This window comes from Ambystoma mexicanum, chromosome 8 (genome assembly GCF_040938575.1).
Source record: "Ambystoma mexicanum isolate Mex_15411 chromosome 8, UKY_AmexF1_1, whole genome shotgun sequence".
NCBI lineage: Eukaryota > Metazoa > Chordata > Amphibia > Caudata > Ambystomatidae > Ambystoma > Ambystoma mexicanum.
Window position 1 is genome coordinate 903222569 of NC_090929.1, and position 18879 is coordinate 903241447.

Below are 18879 nucleotides of genomic sequence, written 5' to 3' on the forward strand. Positions count from 1 at the left end.
AGTGGTGTGGAGTCATAACTGACAATCTGCTTTCCTTCTAACCAGCTTTTGTACTGTAAATATTTTATATATTTTGGACATTTTCTACATGTCTGATGTGGCTGCTGGTTTTCTCGTTGCTATTTTTTTTTTCTCCTCTCCTAGTTTAGCCTTGTGCCTACTTCCGGTGTGATTCATAGGTTTATGGGGTCTTACTTTGTCCAGGTTGTTAAACTGATGATTGGCATGTAGTGACACGCAGGTTTATGAAATAATCGTGTGGTTTTCGGGAGCTGTAGCTTGTGGAGACAGACCAGAAGCTTAGCGCGCTGTGACCGAACTCTTGGGCTCATCCCTCTAATCTTCCCGAGGGCTATGCTGTACTTCCCTTGATCCCTAAAATCTTTAGCTTCAAAATATTTGTCCGTTTTCTAGGCAGTGTCAACAGTTTGTCTCTAAATTTGCATGTGACGTGCTTGGCAGTCCCACATGCTTGCTTGAATAGGTTGTTGTATAAATACTTGCCTTGATAACGTCTGGTCATATGAGGCTGCAGTACTGGAACTGCAATTCATTCCAAAAGCCTTTTCTATTCAGAGGAAGCAGACTGCTTTTGACTGTTTAGGTGTGTAACATCGCATTGGACATTGTGCCGGCACGTCGAATTTCATGACTTCAGTCACAATTGTATTTGTTACTTCAAATTTGAACACCATGTTAAAAGTAAGGCTGAACAGTATTCGTTCAGAGACCAAGATCGTTGATTTTCTGTGTCACCCTGTTGAGTATGCGTTCTGTTTGGCAGGTAAAAGCCCAAATCCACAGCTGCATGAGCCGGCACCTGGAATGCCTGCGTAGTCGGGAAGTGTGGCTGCTTGAGCAGGTAGACCTTATTCAGCAACTAAAGGAAGAAGCATTGCAACAACAAGCACAACAACTCTACTGGGTAAGAATGGTAGTTTAATAATAATAATCTTCGCTTTGTAGGTGTACTCTGAAACCGTACAAGGGTTAACATGTTGGTTGAACAGTGTGTGTAAACCAGTAATTTTCAGTTTTTTTTCTTTTTTCTTTCATTATGCAGCTTTTGGGACAGTTCAATTGTCTTATTCATCAGCTGGAAACCCCACACAGCAACGATCTTGCTAATCAGATCTCTGCTTGCTTAGAAAGGTACCAACCTGTCTATTGTGTGCCATTTCTAATTATGTACATGTTTCATGATTGATTTTTGGCAGCAATGTCCACCAGGAGGGTAAATATTTAGTGATCTGTAATTCGTTTGAAAAATGTGGGTGTGACCGTAGGAAATGAGCATTATATTGGCAAATGGTTTATTTAAGGAAGTTATTGTTGAACATGTTTCTCTATTTTAGAAACGTGCCCCAACCTGAATCTGACGGTCTTGTTATTGAATTGATAAGAGAATTTTCCTTTATTGAATTTTAGTCCCTCGTGTGCACATATTCAGTGGATGTTTACAGCTAATTAACATCCATGATTGTATGTCCCTTCCGCCAGCACTGTGCACTCTTCGACGTAAACATTTGTTTACAAAACCAGTGCTATGGCAAGTCGTTGCTGGTGCCAGTTCTACTCTTGGGAATATGCATCTGCTTTTCAAAAGTATTAAAGAGGTTTCCAATTCAGATTTGTAACACAACCTGGCTAAATTGTTTTGAACTAGTTTCACATTGCCTTTGCTTGACTCGTTTTCTTTTTCTAATGTTGACATCTCCACGTTTTTGTTTTAAAAAAAGGCGTTTAGGCATGTGCAGTTTGAAATATTTTGCATTTTACATGGAACTCCAGCCACTGGTATTACATGATCTTGCCAATTCAAGCTCTTAAAGGCTCTTAAAGCAGAAACGGTAATATGGCAAAGTGCACATTATGAAGTCATCAATTGTTAGTTAAGCAGCTCCACTATTTGTCACTGCAGTCCTGGTTCAGCTATATGTCAAGGCCATTTAAATGATTAACCTTTCTATAGCATGATGTTAAAGCTTCCCTAGTTTGGCTCTGAATTTTCTTTTCTGTGTGTATATTACGACAATTCATGGTGGGAAATAATCAGTTCTTTTATACTAAAAACACATTTTACTAGCAGACCTTACAGAATGACTGCCATGTTCTTTGATTTTAACGTTTTCTTTTCTACTTTCTTGTGTTAAAAAATTGGTGTACCAATGCCAAAAAGTCTTTTTCAGAGGTAGTGTCTCTTTGACTGTAGAAAATTCACTGAGAATACCAGTGTGTGTGGGTTTTATGGTGTGAAAACGAGACTAAACTGATTTAATTGTGTAGGTTGGGCAGCCTTACCCTTAAACCAGAAGAGTCCTCCGCTCTGAATTTTGAGGCAGATGTTCCTTTCTTGCGTCAAGCTATCACTACCTTTGGCTCTGTGAAATCTGCGGTACGTATGAAGGCTCCCTTGCAAATGGAATATGTATGATTAAATGTGATGTTTTGGACTTGCCACCCCGCCCATGTCCTACTAGATTCTTCGTGGAGTAATAGTCTTTCTGTAAAAATATAATGCTACAGGATTCTTTTCTTTGTGTTGCTCGTAAATACTCTGCTCCAGGGTCAAGACCAAAATAAACCTCAACGCATTGGCCACATGGCTGCTTTTTCCAGAGCAGAACACCAGACTCCAGTTTTTTTTCTGACTCTTTAAATTAAGCACAAATTTGTACATGCAGGAACCGTATGTAGTCAATTGGTATGAAATGTAACCATGGCCCTGCGTAGAATTTATCACCCTGATCTTCAGATGGATAAGAGGGACCTTGTGCTGCAGTTTCTCAAGGAATGGTATTACTAGGTATACAAACAAAACAAATTGCTGTGGCTAGAAAGAAAATGTAACCGGAAAAAAAACACTCCAGTGTCTGTGCAAACGGAAGCACTCCAGCCAAATAAAGGTTTTGCTTTTCGCCAGGTTAGAACCTGTGTTCTGCGTTGTCTTGCTTGCAAGACAGTTTGCCCCTGAGCTATCCTCCTGGTGTACAGTGACATTTTCAAATTTTACGTTGAGCTGAAGTAGGAAATGTCCCACACAATGTAATAAAAAAAACAAATGAGTGCATTTCCCCCCTCCCCCCCACAGATTTTAGAACAAGAAGGCTCTTCCGCGCATAGTAACTGTGTATTCCCAAATCCGTGGCTGATGCAGACCTGTTTCATGCCAGCAGTCGAACAGGTAAATCCTACCTTTTCTTTAAACTAGCCTTCACCATGCATGTTGAATTTTCTATGGTTCCTCGTGCCACAGATTGTCTTGGCTGCCTGAAGAATTTGTATGCAGATTTTATTACCATTCAGCACTGTAATTGTGGACTATTGGAGCGTTTTTTTCTCCCGTTTTTTTTATATAACTGGTTACAAGGAGTAGCTATTCCCACAGGGGGAAAGTCACAAGATGTGAAGTGGGAACTTGGCAAAGTTAAATGGAATTGCTGTGGGTTCAGACCAATGTAGCTACAGGACTACTGTGCTATCTGGCTGTGTAGAGGGCCTAAATGATTTCTGCTATTCCTGGCACTTGGAGTTTGGAGCAGCAGTATATCTATCAATGAAGGAACTAGACCAGAGCAATTGAGTCAGGCGGAGTTTGGAGCAGCAGTATATTTATCAATCATAACTATCGTCTAACTCAATTGCTCTAGTCTAGTTCCTTCATTGATAAATATACTGCTGCTCCAAACTCAGTCTGACTCAATTACTGTAGTCTAGTTCCTACTTTGGATTTGCCCAGAGAAAAAACTTTGGAACGCAGGAAAAGAGGTGCCTTGAGCATGCAATTTGTCAAGGTTTATTGAGGTACAGTGAGAGGAGAGAAGGAGGGGGGGGAATATTTCTCATCACTAATTCAAAAAATAATTTAATTTACAGAAGCAGACTCCAGGACCACTGAACAGTCAGTTTGCGGATTGGTTACTTAAAAGCAAACCTTTCACGGCTCCTTCTTTGCAGATTCCTACCTCCAACCCAGACGATTGGCTTTTGAAAAAACCCACCCCCACTTCTAACCAGGTAAAATCGCCCTGCAGCTTAATATCCTAAGAATGCATTTTATTGAAACTTTAATACAGCTGTGGCCCTAAGAAATGAGGAGGGGATACAAGAATTTACAAAGTTTCCCATTGAGATAGACTAAGGATAGCAAAGGAGGTGGTCTGTTTGTATTAGGTTCTGGGAAAGAGGAACGTTTTAATGATTTAGCTGCAGGTGATGATGGAAGGTGCAGTGTGGTGGTAGGACGTTACAGACTCCGGATGCCAATTATGTCAAGGATTTGGTGTACAGGTTAGTTTGCCGGATGAAATGTATGGAATATTTTGGGTAGCGTGTATGGAGTTTGTGATTAGATTCAGTTTGATTATTATGGTAGTATGGGGATTTGAAGTGGATAACTTTATATACAATGCAGAGTCCGTCCAAATCAGTCCTCTGGGGGCATTGGGAGCCAGTTAAGAGGGACATCTGAGGCGATGTACAAGTGTTTTGGTGGGTCCTGAATCAGTCTATCACTGCATTCTCTATAGCTTGGAGGTGGCAAGAGTTTCCAGTGGGGATACATTGGAGAGAGCAAGTTCCTAGACTGCAGCACATAAGTCGGGGATGTCTTAACTTGGTGTTGCTGTGGGCTGCATGTAGCTATGTGGCGTGTGAAGGATAGGTGTGAGTTGATAGTGAAGCCTAGGAACTTGGCTGGTGTGGAAAGGGGTGTGTGGGTGTTGGCTTTGGTGGTTCTTTGATCTACGAGGTGGTGTTGTGCCTGGGGCTTTTGAGAAGGTATTCCATTATGGATCGGATACGTTTTAGGAAGTGGGTTGCGATCCAGGTTGTGCTGGTGGATGTCTGGAGGGGATGATTTTGAAGCATATTTGCAGGGGCCAAATTTTCAATTTGCAAGCTACTAGCCAGCCTTAAAAATGCACTCGCCACCTCCATTCTACACATTTCCTCCTGGCCAAGGGTCCTTTATCACTAGCCAATGGCTAGTGCACATTTTGCAACATGATTGTCTGGGTATTTCTGAAGTGCAAGTTGTTTGCCGTGTCTGTCCGAGGGATTCAATGTATAGGTTGAACAAGAGGGGAGATGCAGAGTGCCACAAGGATCCTCACTATTTGACCATGGTGGGGATTTTATTCATACACGTGGGGCATTGGGGTAAATGTGTGCCCTATCGGCAAGGAAGAATTCAAACATTTTATTTCACAAAAAAAGCTTGTTAAGACTTGAGGGCATGGTGTTGTCGATGGTATTGAAAGGTGCAGGGTGGGCCACGATGACTGGACAGGCTAATTCATTTCAGTGATATTCTTTGTCAGGAATGCCTGAACATAAAGGGGTTTAAGGGGTTTGGGGGAGGGTCAAGGGGAGGGGGCGAGAGCAGGATGGTACAGGTGTTTGACAAGAGAAATGCAGACGTTGCTGCGTGTAAAGATACCAAAATATTGTGCGGACCGTTGACTACACAACCAACTTTTGTTTTTTGTGTTTAGGAATTGAACTCTGCCGAAATCCACTTATTTAGCATGGATCAAATCTTGGGACACCAAAAGGATCTGGATAACTGGCTTCTTCAGAATCCACCAAAGGAAGATGACCCTGAAAGAGCATGTTTTAGAATGCGCAACTTCTCGATTGCCAGCTCTTCCTTTTCCATTGAAAAGATTGATGATTTAGAATTGCTTGAGCAGGAAGATATGGATATTTCTGATTGGCTGGTTACTCCTTCTGAAGTAGAAGGCAAAAGTGCTTTCATAGATGAAAAGTGGAGATGTGTACTGAAGCCCTTTAAGGAGGAGTATAACCCAAATGATTGGCTCCCAAAAGCAGAATCTTGCAGTAATTGCTGTGGTGCTCTGAGCTCTACCATCGAGATTGAAAATCTTGGAAGCCTGAAGTGCCTGAGTGAGAATTTAGGACTTAAGCGATCTCCTTCAGCAACCAGCAATGATGCTTGGCTGCTCCAGCACCATCAGCCAAACTTCAAAGTAGAAGAGTTGTGCAGGGCTAATGAGCCATGTGCTAACTTTTCAGAGTGTGTCTGTGATGAAACCTGTGACAAGGAGGCTCTTCGAAAGTGGCTTCTGGGTAAAGAAGGAAAGGATAAAAATGGGGTGCCAGTGAATATCCCCCCGAAACAGCGAATGGAAGCGGAGAAGACCAAGCCTGCAGTGAACATCTGGCTTCATCCCTGCAGTCGATCCCCTGATGAGCAAAGTAGTCCTAAGCATCCCCAAGGGTCCTCACTGGGCCATTTTAGAGCCATTCTTGACACTCCTCTGTCAGAGTGGGTTTCCAATTCAAAAAGTTCATCCGAGAGCTTGCCTGAGAAGATCGGCCGTGAGGTCCAAGAGAGTTGCACCAAGAAGCCCCGGCTAGACGTCTTTGCTCCATTTCACCTCCCCCTCCATGTGGACAGTTGGGCACTGTCTTCAAAGAAAACTGATAACTTAGAAAGTGCGGACCGCACCCAACTAGAAGATAAGTGGCTCCTACGCAAACGAGCACATGTAAGTATGCAGAGAAAAGCTTGTGACCAGTCTAGATTGCATTGCTACTTTGTAGTTTTACAATGATCTAGCTAAGTGCTTGCTAGTTAACTCTTAACCGTTCCGTACATTCATTTTTATTGTATGTTTCCCCTTTCATTGTCTTACAAAATATTGTTAATGGCACTACAATAGGACTGTGCTAATTAGGCAACTGTTTTGTTATGGCACAATTTGATGCCCATCCTTCTACCAGAGTAAAAATGGAGACGAGCAACTCTGCAAGAAGTTGGGATTTCAATACTAGGATTACTCTAATTATTTGAATGATGCTCTTTTCCAAGCATATTACACTTGGAAACAGTCTTAAGGTGCTTCTTTGGGCCAAATTCCTATCTCATTTATAATGGCACAAATGATCGCTCTGTGTCTGTGTTGCTGTAACAGATGGGTTTCTTGGTGTACTTCATATTTACTTCGAGCCTGAGCAACCTAATATTTTTTGGGTGCTATGGCTGATATGGTGAAATTGACTTAAGAATAAGTGCTTCTAGATGATCAAAATAGTTGTAATACATTTAAAGCTGCCTTTTATACACTCCATTTGAAGCTAAAAGCATTAGAGTACTGACGGCCTACATTCAAGGACCCGATCCCTGTAATTAGTGTTGAGTGGTAGGGATGCTATGCAGTGACATTGTAACCAGTCTTCATTTCATAATCCAAGAGTAAGGGTGCCAATTAGGTTATACATTTTTATTTAATTTGTTTTTTTAAATTTTCTTTTATGGGTAAATATTGACCAAAATAAATTGATTTCGGTCTTTAGAGTTTTTTTCAAATAAATAAGGTTAGCCACTTGTATGCCATTCTCTGTGCAGGCTTGCAGCACAAAGTGTGGGTGGTGGTGAGTGGGTTCCATTGTGAAAGCGGTTGACATTTTAGTGCTGATTGGGCTCATATCGGCTATAGTACCATTAGTAGCCATTTGCTTTTAAGGTGAAATCGTTTTATTGAATGCACCATGGGCAGAATGCATACATTGCACCAACTCTTAGCAAACTTCCTTCCATATCCTATACCTGGCTCTGCAACATGCTGCTCTCCAGATATTTTGTACTACGACCCCCCCCCCACTCCCCATGTTTTTCTTATGCTAACTAGTATCAATGGGATTTGTAGTCCAAAACATCTGGAGAGCCTAAGTTTAACCAATCTTTGTATTGACTTCCTCTCATTACTACACTCCTCATTAAAAGTGAAAATGACCTTGTTTAGCTGCAAAAGCTCAGGTCCAGTATGTGTGTCCTATTCTGGTTATCAAAGCTCTAGTGTAAATTTTTCAACCCCACAGACTACAAATCCCTTCTGGTAAAACTCGAATTCTCACCGTCCGACTCTCTCAGTTTCCTGACACCCCTGGCTACAACAAAAACTTTGCAAACACTCTACGATGCTCTGACAACCAACCTCAACCCTCATCCTGCACTTAGCATCCTAGGGGATTTCAACATCTGGTTTGACTTGTCCTTAAGCCCTATGATCCAATCTCTCTCAGAAGCATTAAACTTGACACAGTGCATCTCCACACCCACCCACACTGGAAGTCACACCCTCCGTCGATTTTTCAGCACCACAAACATATCCACACTGCCCCCTATTGTGGTCAGATCACTCAGCAATCCTCTCCGTACCACTAATCACCACAGCCCACCCCAAGGCCCACCTGACCATCACCAATCCCCATACAGCTATGGAATAAAGTTCACCCCAGATCTAGCCTAATCCCTCCTCACCTCTCTCTCCCTCCAGCAAGGGCCACCTGGCCATCAAACTCCTCGCCCTCTGGTTCATGAGCGCCCTTACACCCCTTACCCCAACAAAAAAGACCTGAGATCAGGACCCACACCCAGGTGATTACACCGCCAACCTCAAATCACTAAAAACCCTCAAGCACCGACTGGAACGGACCCGGAGAACCATCCCTACAGCCCAGAACAAACCCCTTCACCCCCTAAACCCCCACACCTCCCTGCAAGACTAACCAAAGCATACAGATTGGAAAACCAAGAAAGCATTCTGTGGGAACAGGATCGTAAACTCGCAACCTGGGCAAGGAACTGCATGGAATCATTTCAGAATTTAACTCCCCGGCCTGCTCTAAACCCCGCACCACCCATCTCCCAATCCCTATGTGACCCCTTATCAGAACAACTCCACAATGTCGCTACCAACAGACACTCCGCCATCATCTCGAAATTGGGACTTATGCCCCCTACCCGCCCACACACCCACCCCTGTTGAAATCCCCCCTTCGACACAAACCTTCACCTTTTCTCTCCAATCGCACACCAGGAGTTCGTCTTGCTCCTAGCACAAAGCCGCCCATTGGGCTCCCCTGAGGACCTCAGCCCGCCCACCCTCCTCAAACATTCTAGCCTCAGCCCATGCAGGCAGTATCACACGCTCAATCCTCAACCACCCCCTACCATCGAGAACCTTTCCGGAAGCCCTAAAAACTTTAAAACCCTACTCGACCCACTCCTCCCCCAGAACTACCGGACAATATCCAACACAAGCTTCAAACCAAACTCATGGACCACACAGCATACAAGCAGCTTGGCCTTTTTACTGAAGCCAACAACCTGTGCAATCTGGCTTCTGAACGCTCTGAAGAACTGAATCCTCCCTAGTGTCCGTCTGGGACGAGCTAAAAGAACGGCTGATGAAGGCTGCGCTGTACTCCTCCTTCTTGACATTTCTGCTGCCTTCGATACCATCTATCACACCATCCTCCTAGACATGCTACCCTCATTAGGAATCAAAGACACTTCCCTCTCTTGGATCTCCTCTTTCATCTCTAATTGCGCACAAATCGCACTCCTCCACCCGTTCACCTCACGACCAGTAACAAAGGGGTCAGCACAAGGAGTATCCCTATCTCCCCTGCTCTTCATCATCTATCTAAACCCTCTGCCTGCACTCATCCGCTCCCACAATATTACCTACTACAGCTACGCAGAAGACACCCAGATCATCCTTAAAATCGCCAGGCTCCAACCGTCCACATCTGTCATCATGCCTCTCGGATATTGACTACTGGATGACGAACAACCCCCCCCTCTTGCCCCTCCCACACCCCCCACCCCCCGCCACCCCTTCTACCACCCCCCCCCCCTAATCCTGGGAAAACTGAAATCCTAGCCTGTGGGAAAACTCCACCAACCTGTTCTCTGACCGCAATCCCTAGGGCTCCCATCCCCTCCCTGCCCCCAACACCCCCCCCCCAACCACACCTCTCCCCCGCAACCTCCATCTCGGATGCACACAGATGTATCCCTCTCCCAACACTGTATCCAGAACCTGTTTCTTCCATCTATGCATCCTCGGACGCATCTTCCCTTACCTATCCTCACTGTTTCTCCGCCATCATCTCCCACTTAGAATACGCAAACTGCCTTTACCTTGGCGCACAAGCGTTTCAGCTAAAGTAACTGCAAAGAATCCAAAACGCTGCAGCCCACCTGCTCATTAACCTATCTTCCAGAGAACACATAAGCCCTACACTAATCCGCCATTGGCTCCCTACTGGTAACGCACTACATGTGCATCACCCACTGGGCCATCCACAAAACCGGCCCGGAATTCCTTCCAAGACCAGTCACTCGCTACCACCCCTCAAGGACTCTCGGATCTCGCTCAGCATGTCTCCTAGTTGTTCCACATTACAACTCCTCCAGGCTGGCCTGTTAGGAAAGATTTCTTAATTGTGGGTAATTTTCCTTCCATGTGGCAACCCCTAAAGATTTTGCTGCTGTTTTCACTGTGATCTAGACTTTGCCAGCGAAGTGCAGCCTTCTGCCGCACTCCTCTGGGCTTTCGCTCCATTCTTACGGGGAAACTGACATGCCCTTAAGACAGTCAGTACCGGGAAACGTTGTTTTCCGTAGTTCTTTTATCATGTTGCAGCTTTAGCGCAACATGACACAAGAGGGCACTGTAAGCGAAGTTACTGCTCTCTTGGGTCTCTAGTCTTCTACAGGCCCTAGACATTCTTTGGATTGTTAACGAACGGTGCAAGTGAATCACAGACAGGACTGGTGGCAGCTATCGTTTCTTTGTGTTTTGAGCTCCTTTTGGCTGTTTAAGCGCACTTCTCGCGCTTAGCCCAAAATGGTGGCCTGGTTTCCAAAATGGCCAGACCACGAGGCCCTTTGTCCTGCCTGCTGACCGTCTTGCCCCCTTCATCTTCCCCCAGGTCGAGCCGACCCGGGGCCTTCCTTATTTGGGCATCTACTTTCCCACGAAACACAGATGCTTTCGTGGGCTTCTACAGGCCTTGTGTGTGCCTCCAGGATGTGGGCTGGGATGTCTGCTCCCAATACACATCCTGGGTGCCAGAGAGTCTAGTGTGTCGTGAATGCCTGGGACCACCGTGGTCCGTGATAGGTCCACGTATGGTGTGAGTGTTTTGTGAGCAGATCTCCCATTGGGTCCCCTTTGTTTTGGCGCGAAGGGAACACTGGATAAGAGGAGGCTGGAAACGCCACTTCCATGTTGATCTCCTGAGTTCTCACAAACAAAGGGATACAGGAGCCAAGTATCCTGCAACTACGAGACTGAACCGAGGAATCGCTGGTGACCCGCTGAAGGACTGCTCCTCTGCACTGCTGTTGCTTTGTGAAACCCTTTCTACCTCTGATCGAACGAGAAGGCCTGTACTGGTACTTCGACCCTTTGGAATAGTGGGAACAACTATTCTCGGCATCTTCACCAAGTCCTGCACGTAAGCCTTCGGAAGTGTCTCTGGGCCATCCAGTGGACTGACCAGCCTACCCAGGAGTCTTGCTCTGTAACCGCCATCAGGTTGCTGCTGTATTCCGAGTCCTTGACACTCTCACACGATTCGTACACTTGGCATTCCCAGGTCTGACGTAGTGTACATTGGGCTGAAATACACACGGCCGCTTCGTGGCCCTGCTGTGGTAACGATCTGTGCGGGTTCACTGCGTTTGGGACATCCTCAACTCTAACTTCTGCTGCCGCGGAATCTACACGACGCCGACACGTCCCCTGCTCCTATCTGAATCTGCCAGCACTGAAACTGACGCGGAGAAGCCTGGGTCTGCCTGCATCGGGGACCGGTGAGTAGCGACGCTAGGAACTGGTCGCCCTCCTGCAGTAGCCCGTAGCTTTTCCTCGCTGTGTTAAACAGCACACCTTTTCGCACTCTGCTTCTGCCCGCAAGTGGAGGCCGGGCTTGAGTAGCGGAGATCTGTTCGCCCTCCTTTGTTCACCGCTCTGAACGGCCTGACTTCCTTGAAGAGACTCCCTTTGGCCCACTGGCACCAGCGTGTGCTGGTACTTTTGAGCACAAAGCTCCACTCTTCATGGGGCTCGGACTTCCTTCTAGTTTGGTGGCCTCTGAAGGCGAACTGGGTCTAAACGATTACTTGCACTGCCTGTTTTCCTCCCCATCTAGGTGGTCTGCATATTTCGTGCTTCAAACTCGTTAGACCCTTCGGTCATTGTATATATATTGTATTTGATTGTGATGTGTTGGTTTACTTGAGTTTTATCGTGATTCTTTGCTATGGTCTATATTACAAAGTCCTTGTAATAAATGTGTCTATAGTTTTAATATAACACCTGCTTGGAGTAATTAGTAAGTGTCCTTGCTTTGTGTGCTCATTGCGGGCTTTCTGTCACCATCACCCCTCTTGAGACCTAGACTTGACTGCCGCGATCGCTACCTTGATTGGTCTGGCTTGTCCAGAGGTTACCCTGTTCCAAGAAACTAGGCTGGCCTTCTGAACCTATGCCCCTCCAGGACAGAGTTAAGAAATCCATCTGAACATGGCCGGATCCTCTTTCTCCGTCCAAGCCCCGGTCATCAGGAACACCCTACCCCTGCACATTTGCAATATTGACAATCACCTGGCATTCAGAAAGGCCCTCAAAACCTGCCCCCTCTCCCCCAATCTCTTGAAACCCACTTGCACTCTACACTCTCGATGGGTGCACAGAAACACTTACCCAAACACAACACTCCTAACCATCAATACCCCACAGATGCCGGCAGCGGCACACCATGACAGACTATCGTTCATCCCCGCTCCCTACGGGCCCTTCTCCCACTACTCAGACCTTCCTTCCAGGGAGACAACGAATAGCGAGATCAGTCTATCTCATTGGACTGAACCAGAAAAAGAATAACTGTCTCCATTCTAGCTTACGGTACGTATACTTGCACTGCATCTGTGGACACAGACACAGCCACCCATCCATGCACCTATGGCTATGCTATGCCGGTCGGTCTAGCAGCACACACAGCCGTCCATACTGAAACCCCTGACGCACCCCAACACCTCTGCCATTCGCAACAACCAACGAAAAAAGCATAGTTATAGCTGGGCGTACATCGAATCTTCAGCACTAGCACTCGATCCTAAACCACCAAACGGCACCCACCCACGTGCCTGACCTCTGGGCTGCTTAACTGAGCCTAGGCAGCAGTCCTAACCCGGCAAAAATGCACACAGGCATCTTTTAATTTAAAATCTTAGAACCTCCCACACATGGACTGCATTCACTGAGGGCATTCCAACCACAAAGCCATACAAATGGGGAAAGGGCGCTATATAATTTCAAAATACAATACAACATCCACGCACCATGAAGTGAACACACAACTGAGGAGTGTGCTGGGGGGGACGGGGTGGGAGGGTAGTAGGCTGGACTGGACGGGAGGGCAGGGGAGAAGAGGGGCATCTTAATGGGATGGGTAGTTTTGAGACCAGCGGTTGCCCATCCTGACAAAGGACCAAGGGAGAAACGGGGAGGGAGATGGATCCGACTTAATTGGATCACTGATGTAGGGCCTAAAATGGAAACGGGAGAGAGAGGTGTTCCGCTCTTGCACGGATGGACCGCAGGGAACACATCATCCCTAGAGGAGCCTGTGGGGGTGATAATTGCTGCACACCAGAACGTCCTAAAGGGGAAGGGATATGGGCAGCATTTAGTCAGAACAGCGGGGTAGAGAAGGTACTGCCACTAACTCGACTCAAACTCATTCTTTATTTTATTTATAGATTTATAACACGCCGGCGCCCGCAGGCATCGGGGCGCACAAGTACGCAATGGACAACAGTAACATGGGACATGAGCAGGGTATCAAGCAGGGGATGGTAAGGGATCACTCATTGAAGGCTCTGAAATTGTTTTCAAGCAGTATAGGGACTGGAAAAATATTCCAGAGTTTTGCTGAAATTACGGCAAGATTTGCCCAGGCCTTTGGTCCACTTGAACTTTGGGCAAGCAACCTGCATCAGATTAGATGAGTGTAGTGATCTATTTGGTTTGTAGTGTGTCACTAAAGATTTCACGTAAGCTAGAGTTTTTCCATAGATATTTGTTCACCCAGGTGGCTACCTTGAACTGTACCCACCAGTGCAGTGCCTGTCTGTGGAAAGAAGTGATTTCTTCTTGGTACTTTTTTTAAAAATAATACGTACTGCATCATTTTGGACAATCTGTAAGCTTTGTTTGTGAGCTCCAACGAGGAACACATTGCAATAGTCGATTCTACATAGTATAACCGATCGTGCTAAAGTAGAGCAGTTTTTGGTGAGGAAGGGCAGATTAATTCTTAGGTAGTGGGTGCAATTATTTGCAAAGTTTGGTATGGGCTTCTGCACTTGGGGTGGAGTGAGAAGAATACCAAGCGTTTTTTACCTCACCTATTACCGAGATTTTTGTCCTGGATGGCGAAGGATTGATAGATGGGCTTTAGTTTAGCTCTTACCGGAGAAGATCTGAAGGCTAGGAGCTCTGTTTTTTCCTTTGAGGAACATCCAGTTTTCTCTCATCCAAGATTCAAGATTCAAAAGTACAAGACTCCATTTAGTAGAATGATGTACCACGTTAGTATATGGTAGCGTAGACAGAGCAACCAGGCTTATTTTAGGAGGAGAGAGGGCTGTAGAATCAGTACAAAGAAATTGTAATACACATATGGTCCAAAGAAACGCTATAGTTTATTTAAATACAAGTAGACCCAGATAAATCTTGCGGGAGAGAAGTACTATCACAGATCATAGCGACACATTATAAAAACAATAACGTTATGCTTTAAAGTACAGTTCTCGAAGGTCTATGCTTTGGTCTCACAGTCATCTAGGTAAGTCCAACACATTCAGTATAGGCCACACCTATTCTTGGGGAGTAAAACCAATTACCTTTAGATCACTTTCAGTAATACAAGGATAGTATACTCTAGCAGTTGTACTGTGACGCTCAGCAAAGAAACCACATAGTAAACCATCTAGAGAATACTTTCTGAATAGTGGAACACTTGTGTAAAGTAAAAATCTATAACTCTGATTCAGGATCAGTTATTCTAGGGAGTTGGACCTTGTGGTGCAATATACTATTACACTTACCTTTCATCTCGGTGGAACAGAGTCTAAGATGAGTAAGAACTTTTTAAACTAATTGAGGATTGCACCATGCATACCAAGGTCAACTACCCCTAAAGAACACTTAAGAATGGCACACAGCTATTCAAGGCAAGTAACACCTATATACTTTTTTTTTAAAGGAGCTGTCAACAATTTAAGGATCAATATAACCTAAGGAAGAGTTATTCTGTACAGGTTAACAGTCGGGGGGGGGGGGCGCAACACCCAAGTGGGGACACACATTTATATCCTAACCAGAATAGTACAGTGGAACCAACAGCATTACTTTTGGGATGAGGGGGACCCAATTCACAGGTGAGTAAATTAACCTTTCTTTAACTTTCTTCTAGAATGGAGCAACAGTTTCGAAGGAAAGTAAGACTGAGTACACTTATTCAGAATGGCAGAACATATCTAAGGTAAGTAAGAACTTTACATATACTTTTACAAATGACAGAACACTTTCAATTAAGTAAGAACATTTGTAAAAGTTTAGTTACCAACTAACTCTTTTACAAGTAAACTATTTGACACTGGTTTTACTTTTCAAGGCAGGCCCCTTGAAGTATCCAACCCTCCCCAATCCCTCTCTGAGGTAGTAGAAGGACCCTAGTGGTCTAGGAGCCAGGTGCAGGCAGGGTGAGATGGGGCTCAGTTGCAGGCAAAGTCGGAGTTCCTTAGGAAGACTGTTCAAAAAGTAAGTATCTCGCTTTCAAAATTAGTAGAGAGTCAAGGGACTTCAGAAAACACCCTAGGGGTAATTCCAGCAGGGGCCTGGGTGAACTGGATGAGAGCACGCCAATCCACAGTAAACTACCTAAATCGACACAGGAATCACAAGAGAATTATGGTAAGTTTTAATTTGCTCTCTTGCTTTAGAGACTTTAGTTTCGAAGGCCAGTTGCTCCTCCGTGCAATCCAGATTAGAGGGAGCAAATATCACTTTAGTGTTTTAAGCTCTTGGAAGAACAATTTGTTGTGCCCTATTTTGTCACAAACTGTTTTGGTTTTAAGCGGGCCAATTTATCTACTAGGCATCTAAGCAAAGTTGCTCCAGGGTCAGCTGTAGATGTAATGGTCATAAGTTTAGAGATGCATCTGAAGATCCAGAGCGTCTACTTTTTGTTCTGAGGTCTAACTTTTTTAGGTGGATTGTTTACCTTGGTGATCGGTGCATGGAGGTGGATGAGGAAGTCTATCATGTAATGGTCAGACCATATACATTGTGGTTTTAACCTGGATTGTGAGGTTCCTAGCCACAATCCAGTCTAGGATATTGCCTTTGGCTGTTGTAGGGTCTTTGTTAGTTACAAGGTACATGATATTATTGATGGCGTCTCAAGGGCAATCGCTTCTTTGTTGATGGCAGAGTACCCTCGCCAGCAGTTTTGATCACCTAGGAAAAGTGAGGCAATATTGGGCCTGTTGTGATCTTCCAGGAGCTGTAAGATTTCTTCATCGAAGGAGGCCCTTTCCACAGGGGGTCGATAGATCAGGATAAACTTCTGCATACAGCTCTCAAACTCTGAACTAAACGCAACCATACCTCTGCAGCACAACAAACCGCACACTTCACAACACCACCACAACGATACAAACCACACAGCCTCGCCCAACACACACCACATGGCGGCTAACAGCCAAAAAATACACCTACGCTCCATGAACGGTGTTACCGAACTGAAGCTGCCAACAGCACATAAGCTCTCTTGCACTTTTTTTAAAATTATTTTTTTTTTTTTTCTCCTGCTCAGTCCTACTACCTTGGCAGCCTCTCCCTCCTGGCCTGACAGATTCGCCATAGTGCCTGGAAACCACACAGGTGGCAACGGTGCGCGGTATAAGAACCTATAACATTTAATTGTGGGAAAATACTTGTTCGTATCCTTTTTTTACAGTGCAAACAAATTTGGATAAATTCTATTCAAAGGGCCCAATAATAGATCAATTCAGAGAAAATAACAAAATGGTATAAAACTAGAATACCATGACCAAGTTAAATGGTATCCGTCACCGTAATATGTGCATGGCATGTGGTTTGGGCTTTTTCACTGGTGGTTTTGATACACTTGTTTGTTGATACTAGTGAGAATTCCATATCTCACTGTGCGCTATGTCGGAAGGGGCGATACGTTTATCCCAAGTCCCACTATAATTGAAAGACTAAGTCCTGCTGAACTCTTTCTTTTATTTGTTGATGTATGAGCTGGACATTTTTTGTGGGAGCCTTGACTTCCCTTTCTCTACAGTTAGAGTTGTGGATCCAACGCCTGTTGAGGAGGGAAAGGTCAACTGGAATGTATTTTTTTGTCTAGTAGTGTGTACTTCTGTTATTTTTCTTCACACCCATCTTCTGTATGGAATTTCAAGCATTGCCAGGCAGGAAATAGTGGTCACAGATCACAATAACGGTGTGACAGGCGATATATTTCAAGAACATATGTGAGGGTCATCGAAGTCTTCATTGTGTAGAGTAAGCTGTGTGCTGGAACCAGTTGGCCCTCAAGTGCCGACCATCCCTGCCCACCTAACACCACCAGTGCAAGTTGGTCTCCGAGCAATACCCTAATCTAAACCCAGCCTTCCAAGACTGTGCAGCTAGATGAAAATCGGAAGTGTCCTGCTCTCAAACAACTCTTCTTACTGGATGCATTGATCTTTGGGAGTCGAGGAGAAGGTGGCACCATAACACTCAAGGTAAGAGCCTAGTCACCACTTGCGTGGCGGAGCCCATCCAGAGTCTTGAAGACACAGAAACAGCATAAAGTATTTATTTCCCCCCTGCTCTTCCCCCCTGCTCTTCCAAGTTGGAGGCGATCAAGCTGTATAGCAGAGGGCCCGGCGCTTGCCACTATTGCTCCTGCTGCGGATCTGCAGCAGAGCACCATAAAGCCTATGTTGCACTCCTTTAGGATATATGGTTTCACCCAGGCAGTTGCCACCTTGAATGCACGCGTGGGGGGGTGGAGGAATCCCCCATTGTTGAAGCTAAGATCATTACGAAACCTGCTTTGGCATGTTATGAGATGGTGTCGGTCTCCTTATCCATGGCTTGAGGCGTGTAAGGCAGATCTAACGGACAGGTGAGTTTCACCTGTTGGTCTAATGGGACTCCGCAACACGGCCCTGCCGACCTGGAGGACGACCCGCTACATGCAAGAACGGGAGACACAATCCGATTAGGAGACATGCTGATCGGTTCTCTGTAACCCTCCGGGGTGACAGAACAGTGATTGCACACTCAGGTTCAAGAAGTCGCGCTGAACAATCTGAGCCATTAAGATCTACCTAGGAGATGTTCACTGCCAATTCTGTTTAAAACTGCAACAATATACAAGTAGTGGAGAGAACACATTGATGCCACAGCTTCAGCTGTGTGTTGCAAGCCATGAAAGGGAACTCCCCCGCCCACCTCCTCCCTATAAGTTGGTGTCGGTGTTTCTTTGGCTACGTGTATACAAGTTATGTACTACCTACAGCCCTTTCTCCCTCCTAAGATAAGCCTGGCTGCTCAGCCATTGCTACCAACAAAACGTGTGGTTCAGGCCTATACTAAGAGTTGGAGCCCTGTGTCCCAAGTGTGAGTCTTCACAAGCGCCACAATTGATGGACTTTGGTAAAAGAAAATCCCTAACTTGGTGGCAGGCAGCTTATATAACCACCATGAGTCTCACGTTCACCAACATCCTAAAATGCTATCTGATGTCTGAGGGTTCTGATCTTGCTTAGAAGGCTCTGCAAAAACCGAAGTCTTCCTCTGTCTGCAAGTAGGCAGAAAAAGTGTCGGCACTTCATCAGCCATTTGTCAGCCCATCCCACTTTAGAGTCTGATGAGCCAGTTGAGATTCCTGTTGGCTCGGGAGCCTGGAAAAGCATGTTTACACTGGTCATCGGGTGACAAATGCTTTTAGATAGGCTTGTTTTGA

The 18879-nt window shown here is 45.3% G+C and overlaps 1 protein-coding gene across 5 annotated transcripts in view; it reads left to right on the forward strand.

Annotated features, from left to right (window-relative positions):
• Positions 1-18879, forward strand: part of NCOA4 (nuclear receptor coactivator 4) — a 90536-nt gene that overhangs the window by 33978 nt on the left and 37679 nt on the right. For 2 of the 5 annotated variants that reach the window (XM_069610792.1, XM_069610793.1), the window contains exons 3-8: positions 785-925; positions 1064-1152; positions 2287-2395; positions 3092-3184; positions 3877-4017; positions 5496-6512. In XM_069610792.1, the coding sequence (XP_069466893.1) occupies positions 785-925; positions 1064-1152; positions 2287-2395; positions 3092-3184; positions 3877-4017; positions 5496-6512 (1590 nt within the window). Of the gene's footprint in view, positions 1-544; positions 605-784; positions 926-1063; positions 1153-2286; positions 2396-3091; positions 3185-3876; positions 4018-5495; positions 6513-18879 lie in introns of those variants that run through there. The other 3 variants (XM_069610795.1, XM_069610794.1, XM_069610796.1) reach the window with 2 other exon arrangements.